Source organism: Schistocerca gregaria, chromosome 8 (assembly GCF_023897955.1).
Source record: "Schistocerca gregaria isolate iqSchGreg1 chromosome 8, iqSchGreg1.2, whole genome shotgun sequence".
Taxonomy (NCBI): Eukaryota; Metazoa; Arthropoda; class Insecta; order Orthoptera; family Acrididae; genus Schistocerca; species Schistocerca gregaria.
Window position 1 is genome coordinate 420,301,797 of NC_064927.1, and position 10,129 is coordinate 420,311,925.

Consider the following 10,129-nt stretch of genomic DNA (forward strand, 5'->3'; position numbering starts at 1 on the left):
TCATGCAGTAAAACTTCACCATTAGGCATGAAGTTATGCTTCTGTAGAGATCGATGTGCATATATTATCATTACATAAAAATAAAGACGCACCTTAATAAAAGATTTAATGACTAAAACTGAATGTCATTACAAAGCATGTGACATTAAACAACAGTTTGAAAGTAGTTAAGACGTCACAAGCTTTCAAGTCCTGTCCCGTCCCCTATAAATTACACTAGCAACTCATTGTCCTATGGATGAATTTCAAAGTCTGAATCTTCATCTGCACTGTTCCCAGCTGTCTGAAAATGGATTACATTCTTGTAGAAAGCAAGATTTTTGTTTTCTTCCCAAGTGCGCCTGAAAATACTTTTTGAGCAGGAAATCAATATCCCTCACTTTAACTTCCTTTAAGGCTCTTCCAATTCTGATAATGTTTGGCTCCATAGACGAGTAGGCTTAGTCTCATCTGCATATCCCTCTTCCTTCACCAGCATCCATTCTATAAACCACTTCACCTCTTACTAATGCATTTCTTTGTTTACTTTTGGTGATCACAAACCTGTTTTACAGGGGCAAATCTGAAGTGCCATTGACGAGGTGGCTTAATTACATCAGCAACTGCATCCTTTCAACACAGATTGTTGACATCTACTCCTACTTGCAAAACTATTCCGTGATCCTCAAACACTCCATTGTACACAGTTGGTGAGGTAATTGTGACTTTAGATCTGAGAACCTTTTCTATTCGGCCAAACATTCTGTCGGCTGGTAGAAACGAATCTCTGACCATTGGATAGAATATCTTCACTCGTTTCACGTTTTTGTTTTGCCCTCCACAACTCTCTGACATCAGTCAGACGGTATGGATGTCAGTTAGGTCTGTAGATGTTAACCTGTGATTTACACAAGACACAATTTCATTGGATCCCTTTGCAAAGTCTGTTTCTTTCCATGTGTATATAAATGTGTTCCTCTTGTTTTGCCGTCAACCAGACAGTTCTTGACAGATAGTAAAATTATACACATACATTTGAAGTGTAGAATAAGCACTTTGATCTTGCACTCTAGGCAGTGGAAGGTTTTTCTGGCAGTCAAATGTCAGGGTTATTTCACCATTGTCCTCAACTTTCAGTATATCATAAAAAGCATTTGCCTTAGCTTTGTGTAAAGCAAGTTGTGATGTCAGTTCTTGTTTCTTCACCTCTTCTTCAGTTGTTCGGGTTAACTGCTTTATTTTTTGTTTGAAACTGATGCACACTGAGCAAGTCAGTTGCTGGGGAAGCAAAACTGATATTATAATCAGATACAAAAATAGATCTGAAATAACTCGTATGTAACTTTATCCACAGTTTTTTCTGACTCTGCATTAAATATTTTCCAAAGCTTTGCAATCAATAATTCACTGGACATAAAGAGTCTACTGAAGTTTTTTCCACGAGAGTAGTGTGATTGCACTGGTTTCAGCTTCTTAATAAACTCCTTAACTGCACCTCGTTTTCCTTGATGAATATTCGCCATTCAGTCCCCACCTTGTCTTTCAATTGGAGCTTCTCCTGTCTGTAAGTACCATCTACAGATTCGTTGTATTCTCGCTGTTGATATGCCAAGAGCACTAGTAAACACCTTTTGGCCCATGCACAATTGCTGAGTTTGGTTTACAGCTTTCAGATGGGGCAAATAATATCTGACTTAAGTATTTATGTTTTCCCTGGAATCTGCAATCCGATGCCTCCTCGGAGATTCAACTGATGTGTGTATTATTATAAACTCGTCCTGTTTAATTTTGCCTGCAACTCTCTGCATGCTTGAAATGGGGACGAACTGAAAACCCACTTGCGGAATATCTAACAAAGAACAGTACTAATAAGGAGAAAGCTAGGATAACGCACTAAAAAATCATATACTGTACTATGTTTTTCTAAACAAATGATTATAAAATTAATGATGCACTGTTCATTCAAGGAAATTGTTCCTGACTGCAGCCATATGAAATCACCATAATTTATATTAACATACACCTAAAACATCACAGTGTAACTTACTGTTTTCAGAAATGTTGTTAATGAAGTAGTTGTTATGTCCAGGCAGTGAAATAGCACAAAATACTAGGGTTGAGGACTAAATCTTACCTCATGTGTTTTGCTTTGTTCCTCTTCCAGTCAGATGGATTGGTCGATTTTAAACAGCCTTTTCCTTTTGGAACTGATTGTACATGTCTTCCATCAGTAACATCCATGATTATGGAGGAAACGATGAAGCACTCTTCGTATTTTATCCAACAACAATACCCCAAACACTCTCCATGCACTGACAAACAAGCCAAACCAAGAAAAACGTGCCAATATGGCAAGGTAACAGTTGACGAGCTACTGATTTTTGTTTCACATTAGTCTGCAGCAAGGACAACTTGACAAATTACCACCCATAGGCTCAAAAGTAAAGTTTATGGAGTAATAAGCTGGGAAGGCTGTATTATTCGAACAAAATACGTAATGTGTACAAAGCGAGTTTTGCATCTTCAAACATTTTTAATAATGGTGCTTGCTAATGATACACGAAGTTCTGCTTCTTTATCATACAATGGATTCACTCAATTTTGCTTTGCAACCAGACGCGGAAAGACAGAGTTTTGCATCTGTCTACAGTTTTCGAGCAACATTTTAGGGCACAAAAAAAGCTGTTTTGTTCGTGTTTTAAGAGCATAATCAATAGATGGCAGCACAGAGAACAAAATGGTGGCACCAACTCATATTTGAGAAAAAGTGGATTTACAGCAGTTTGCATCTGGATGCCTCATGTGGAGTTGAAGCACAGTTCCAGTCCTAATGGAAAGTATCATATATACTGGAATCTGGCTATAATTTTTTGCAGAAGTTAGTGTTAATAAATGAAGGCAGTGGGGGTAAAAGAACTTGAAGTTAGTTTTGCATCAGTTTCTTTAATTACAGAATGATGAACAATATACAAGAGACTGTCATCCTGTACTGTGTACTGACACTGCTCTAATGCAATAATACTGAAAACAACAATAGGAAATAATTTTTATTCATAACAATTACTTTATACCTGTTGAGCCCAAACCCATAGATCCTCGCTGTGTGTCATCCAGCTCCTACAGAAAAGAAAAAGCTACATTTATTCCCAGTTTAATATAGTATGAACAGAGATTGTGTAATCCTGGTGGTAATTATCCAACTAAATAGGTCACCCAGCACCATTTGCAGGCTGTCCAGATGAAAGATTCAAGGAGAAACATCTGATTTTCAGTATTTCATATAACTACTGACCGAATATAAAATGCTGCCAAATCGAGCCATTAAGAGTTATAATCTTATGTTAAAGGTTTAACACAATAAGACAAATTACAAACTGTGTACTACATCCTGAGGCAGTGCAATTCACATTGTGCAAATTACACAGATTATATTCATCAAGTATTTCAGAATGAGAGCATTTTCCAACAATCTTTACACAATTTCAATCATATACGAGTTTACTGCTTACTAAATTTTTATTGTTCATGCAGTAAAACTTCACCATTAGGCATGAAGTTTTATTTTGTTTTTTCTTTACTACAAGCTCTATTCATAATACATATTGCAGACACTATTCGCAGATATCACTGAATATATCTGCAAAATTATATAATTGTACAACAAACAGTTAGGGGGAAATGATGTCTTCAACCAAACATCCTACATGCTTAACACAATATATTTAACTCACCTGTACAGCAATAAAACATTAGAGACTGTTTTATGCATGAGAGCATGGTTCTGGAGGAACTTACACTGGTATCAACAGTAAACCTGAAATGTCATCTCTTATGAAAGTGTGTATAAAAGAAAACATTGATTATGAATATTTTAGTAAAATGGCACAATTACAATAATTTAGAGTAGGAGATACTCAGTTGCTTTTTTGACTGGTTTTATCATTTAGCTTCTGTGGCTTCTAAATCATAACCCAGGGGCATATTCGTCTGCTTGATACGTGTTACCTTCATATATATCATTTTTTCCCCAGTTTCCTTCTGAAGGAGACCCTATACTATGAGATTAAGCTGCAATAGTCTCAACTGCTGTATGTAACTTTCAGCAATGAGTTAGTTCACTCAATTTAGATGGTGATTAAACGAGTTTTCTTCCTTTATTAATATTGGGAATCGACATCTGCTGTGTATTTTGGTTCATGGATGTTTCAGCTGCTGAAAATCGCTGGTTGTAAGGAATGAGTACAGTGGAATCTTTTATTGTTTCGACACATCTTTGCAGTGTCTGTGATCGGAAACAATATTTGTAAAAATTTAGCTGTTGTAGACAGACCAGCTGTTGCAGATACATACTCGTGACAAAAGTAAAATTAATACACGCACACATATGGCAGTGGAAACGGTGTGAACTGTTAGCACCAGTGAATTTATTTTCTTTATTCAGATCCTGTTGGCAAATTGTGAACATGAAAGCAAGTTATAAAAAAAAAAGTCCAACATTTAAATTAATTACTACTATTTTTTTTTAAATATTTTATTTCATATAATAGACATTAATGTGAACCATACAATATCTTTTAAAGTAGATGCACTCCCTCCCCCCCCCCCCCCCACACACACACACACGTGCACGCAAAATGACAATTTCAGAGATTTTACTGGTCTCATATAATTTTATGCATGCAGACTGAAGTGGTGAGTGAAAATTTGTATCAAGGCCAGGAATCGAACTCGGGTTTCCACCATCTGGGCAAAGCAGTTGACCAACTGTGCAGATTACTGTGGCACACTTGCCTCTTCGATCCAAATTCTCACTGCTGCCCCACTCTACTTTTAATTCCCCTTCATAAGAGGGAATTTAAAGTAGACTACGGCAGCAGTGAGAATTTGTATCAAGGAGGGAGGCACGCCATGGTAATTCATGCCGTCTGGACTAACGGTGTCAATGCTGTATTTCAGCTGGTGGACCAGTTGTGGTGGGGTAGTGTCTGGTGGAGAGGGTGGACAGAGAGGGACTGGGGGGTGGGTGGCTAACAGCTCGGAGGAAAACAATTGGTAAGCCTACTAAGAACGTGAGAGGGAGGGTAGCGGGAATATGTGCTAGGCATGTATCACAGTAGCTGGTGGGGAGCGACACACACTGAAGGTGATGTGAACTGGGATGGGGTGACGGGACTAAAGAAGGAGAAACTGTTGAGCAGAGGTTGCAGACACAGTGTGTTATCTGAGACTGAGGCCAGGATGATTATGGGAATGGAAGATGTGTTGTAAGGATAACTCCCATCTGTGTAGTTTAGATAATCTGGTGGTGGAGGGAAGGATGCAGATGACCCAGCCATTTAAATTGAGCATGTTGTGCTCAGCTGCAAGTTGTGCCACTGGGTCATCAATTTTGTTTTTGGCAATAGTGTGGTAATGGCCGTTTATCTTGGTGGACAGCTGTTGGTTGTAATGCTGACATAAAGAGCTGTGCAGTGTTTTCAGCACAATTGGTATATGACATGGCTGCTTTGACAGGGGTAGTATAAACCTATGATGGGACTGAAGTAGTAGGTGCTGGGTGAGTGGATTGGGCACATCTTGAACATTGGGTCCCTGATCCCTGTGGCAATGGGGCTGGTAGTAGGAGTTGCATAGGGATGTACTAGGATGTTTTGTATGTTGGGAGGGTGACTGCGCACTTGAATAGGAATGGGAAGGATCTTGAATAGGATGTCCCTTATTACAGGGCAGGATGAGAGATAATCAAAGCTCTGACGGAGCTCTCCTGCATTCCTAGCTCCTCTCTCTTAGGCCCTCTTCCTGCCTCCCTCTCCTTCCATCCACCCTACCTGACACTATCCCCACCACAACTAGTCCACCTGCTGAAATACAGCTTTGGCACCACGTAGGTGCATAGACATGTGTTTCTGTGTGTATTTTTACTTTAGTTCGACAAATAATAACCACAAAAAGCAAGCAAGTTTTCTTTCTTTTGTGTGTGCCTTTCAGCAACTCAACACTTTCACTTTCTGTGACTGGTCTTCTTCAATCCAAAGGTATTTAGTTCTACTAGATCTTTTGTATAACAAAGGTAACAAAGAACTGCAACATACAAAATTTTAAATCTGTTTGCGGGATAGGTGGCAGTTAACAAGCCAAATATGAAACAGGGGAAAAACTTACGATACCCATAAAAAACAAACAAACAAAAAAATTGACAAAGGAACTATAAAATCTAGGCAGTGTTTTGCGTGAGTGTACCTGTGATACTATACATTTTGCCTCCTGACAGTAAACACTAGGCAGCACTCTTATATCATGTCACACCTTACAGTACCACAGTCCAACTTTTCCCAAATGGACCACACCTACGTAACTACACTCATGTATCACACAACCATTACAGGGTTTAACAAAATGACCACATTGATTTGAGCAGATTTTTACAACTATCTGTGTAATATATTACATGATGCTTTATTACACTGGCCGGACAACCATAATGCTTTCAGCAAACAAAAGTGTGCAGGAACATGTGTGCATTGATGACACATACTACACTGTATCAGAAAATATTCTTGCAGGGACGCCAATATCTGTTTTATTAGATGGTCATCATCAGATCAAAACACCAAAAGCAGCAGCTTGCTCTCCAACATATATTTGGTCCCATCACATGTAATGCTAATGTGTGCTTCTGTTTACCTCATTTTGCTTTTTCCTCATCTATCCACTTGTAATGTGGCTTACTCCCATTGACCTTTCTTAATTTACCTCACAGTCTGAATTTTTATAACAGGAAGTGTTCCAAATACAGAGAGAACTTAGACATCAGACTACACTACAGTTCAACCTGTTACCACAATATTTATTTTGTATTTGCATTCATATTCGAAGCCTATGGCAACTCACATTTAAACTATCACTTTGTCACCTTTCAATCTAAACTAGACCATGGGATATATTACTGATCAGTCTGTCATCACAACCTACATTATATATATATATATATATATATATATATATATTAACAAGAAAATTGTGAATAAACCTGAATTAAAGGAAAGAATATTCCAAAAATCATGGTACAAATCAAGGAAAGTTTTGAATTGGACAAAACAGTTAATATTTGTGCAAATAACTCAGATGGTAGAAACAGGAAGGTAATAAAGAACAGAGAAATTACTGGTGAAGCAACAACACACTGGCTGACATTACAGTGACCTGCCACATTCACCTACCTGTACTTCCTCCAATTCTGGATGTAGTATCTGTTCACAAATTAACTGTGCTATGCGATCACCTCGTTTCACAACAAATTCCTTGTCAGAATGGTTGAACAGTACCACACCAATATTACCACGATAATCTTCATCAATAACACCTGCTGCGGAAGTAATAATACAGAGCATAAATAGCGTACATATTGTAAGAGATCACTTATCAACCTGGGAGAGGTGGGGAAAACTGAAATGCACGAGAATTTTCCATTGCTTCCATAACAAAACTCTCATAAGTATCAGAGAAAGTCATTTACCTCCGATATCAATGTGATAGTTTAGTGCAAGGCCTGATCTCGGTGCAATTCTACCATAACATCCCTCAGGAAGCTGTACCTTAATGTCTATTTTCACTAGTTCCTTCCCGTGCGGTGGCACACAAAGATCGTAAGCGCTGCAATTAAAATAATAAAAATAAGTAGGCGCTTCTTTTGTGACAATCTTTATTTGTTTATAAAAGACTACTCAGGCAAATGGTGCTTAACTAATGTGCAGTGTAGGATTTTAATTGGTAGCAAGCAAGTGAGAGATGCACCTCCTGAGATCATAACCCGCAGATTTTGGTGAGAGTTTTATCGGCGAAAATGCATTCTCTGTCAGTTTCACAAATTTCAATATTGCATTTCTCCGTCCTGTCATTTTATATACAAACAACTGTCAGCAGTTAACGATTAACAGTAGGTGTGTGTTCGGCTATAAATCCATTGAGAACAAGGGGCTTATGTTACGTGAATGTAACAGCAAGAATATTCATGCGTAATCAACTTTTTAAAGCTTTCTTCCTATCGCATTTAATGCACACATCTCCGACTTCTTACGTCACAGCCCAGCATCTATTATTCTGTTACGATAACGAACCCATACTATTTGGATACCATAACTTTACGATTTCACTAGTGCTGCCAGAAGCGGAAAAATAAACACAGAACAAGAAAAAAGAGAAACGCAACTCCTGTCTTCAAAGTGGGAAAATCAGACCGACAGCAGCGCCTCAAGTGGTATGGAGATGGACTAAAATAAAAAAACTTTGCGGGTTGCATCCCCCCCCCCCCATTTTACTTACGATGTAGGTTTTCATTTTTCTTATAATTCTATTATCTTTTTTTCTGGGCGTGCTATGTAATTATTTTGGCTGGCATCATAATAAAATAATCGAAACACAGCTATAGTACACTGTACTACAGCAGAGAGAAAACCTATTCAGTAATATTTTCAGTCTATTTTTGACGTTTGCGTCTGACAGACAAGAAAACATGATAGGAGCAGAGACTGTCAGGAACAAACGTCAAAAATAGACTTTCAAATTGGCATGCTTGTATTTTTATCTATCAACAAGTAAAATATTTTCACATATATGTGGTTTTATTGTTCAGATTACAAATGAAGATGATCATCAGAAGGCAATGTAAGATTGGTTGGGGGAAAAGCATGATACCTTTTAGTTAACTCCAAAACACTGGAATGGTTGACACTGTGCTTTGTTGAGGGTCATGCTGTAAGCAATCTTTCTGGCAAACCGACTTTCAATTTGAAGCAGTGTAATGACATTATTGTAATATTCAACGAATTTAAAAATTCAGAAGAAAAATTACAGTTTCATTTTCATTAGTCATGGTGTCGACCGACAAGCAAATTTTCTCTTAAACAGAATCATTTCTTGAATGGTCTAGTTGATGCCACTGACAATTTCGTTTTTCGTTGCTAGAATAGCTTGCTTGCATAAGCATTCTGATTGGTATAATATTCGACGATATTTCATATATTTCGCTTATGAGTTGTTCGTGTTTTTCAACGTCATCACCGAGTTCATTTATTGGCACGATTTACTCAGAATTTTCGTCTATATGATCGGTGCCTTCTCCAATTCTTGGCAAATTCTTGTTCTGTTGCACGTCCCAAAATTTGTATTCTCATATTTATTGCACTTTTTTGTGGAAGCATAATGAACCGTCTTTAGTTCTAAATTGTGGATGTTATATACTGTAACTCCTTGATATTCATGTATAGTGGCTATTTTACTGGTTGCCTGAGGACAACAATATTTATTCATATGGAATTACGAACAGCGCGGTGAATTAAGACTTTTGCTTTTCTTGGAAGACGTATGTATCAATGTAAGAAAAACCATTTATCATTCAATGTAAAAATATCTATTTTTATGTATATTATTCTTTTCTCTATGTTAAAAATATTAATAACTGTGAAACAAGCGAATTATTTTATGTAATTACTTACTCTGATCTTGATCTTGGATGATGATGGACGTGAGAGACATTGTAAGTGTATTTTGTTGCATTTCGGCTAAGTAGAGGTGTTTATTTGCACTTAAAACCTTTATTTAGGTACCTGTAGCATCCCTACATGTAAAGAAACTAACGACTTATTTTTCCAGAGTAGCAGAACGCACAATATAGTGCAAGCCTTTGGCTGATAGTTGTCGGCCTTTTAGAGGGCGTAATGTTTTATTTGAATATCGCCAATATTAAACAGCACAGAGCAATGGAAATAACTTACAAAGTTTGCATTTTAATTGTATTATTTAACTTCAGTATTATTTTAATTCATTTGCAAACATTATAGCAGTTTTCATTAAATTCTTGTGGTTGCTGCATAATAGCAATCTTTTCTCTTAGAAATTAACTTACCCAGACATGATCAGTGATAAGTATGCCACATAATATTATTTCTCTATACAATCCCACAACACTGAAGCACTATTAATTTAAATGAAACTGCAATGAAAAAATAACCTATGATATTTTGGTAACATAAGCGCTAATACAGTGCTTCACACTGCTCTTTATATGTTTCATATTGAGGACATTAAGCTTTTAATTATATTTCCACAAAAAAAAAGACTGTGTCATTTGGCTGTGGTAAGTTGTGTTGTC

The 10,129-nt window shown here is 37.2% G+C and overlaps 1 protein-coding gene across 1 annotated transcript; it reads right to left on the reverse strand.

Annotated features, from left to right (window-relative positions):
• Positions 1 to 2,902: 2,902 nt before the first annotated feature.
• Positions 2,903 to 8,228, reverse strand: LOC126284572 (deoxyuridine 5'-triphosphate nucleotidohydrolase-like). The gene is made up of 4 exons (XM_049983591.1): positions 7,774 to 8,228; positions 7,496 to 7,632; positions 7,200 to 7,345; positions 2,903 to 3,096 (listed from the first exon to the last, which is right to left on the reverse strand). Exons 1-4 carry the CDS (start codon positions 7,875 to 7,877, stop codon positions 3,040 to 3,042), a joined length of 444 nt encoding a protein of 147 aa, XP_049839548.1. The 5' UTR covers positions 7,878 to 8,228; the 3' UTR covers positions 2,903 to 3,039.
• Between the last annotated feature and the right edge of the window lie 1,901 nt (positions 8,229 to 10,129).

Excerpts from the sequence above, each read along its gene's own strand:
- LOC126284572 (XM_049983591.1), bottom strand. The coding sequence starts at position 7,877 with ATGACAGGACGGAGAAATGCAATATTGAAATTTGTGAAACTGACAGAG. Across the intron at positions 7,633-7,773 it reads GCGGGTTATGATCTCAGGAG|CGCTTACGATCTTTGTGTGC; the intron begins GTGCATCTCTCA and ends TTTTAATTGCAG. Across the intron at positions 3,097-7,199 it reads CAGAATTGGAGGAAGTACAG|GAGCTGGATGACACACAGCG; the intron begins GTAGGTGAATGT and ends TCTTTTCTGTAG.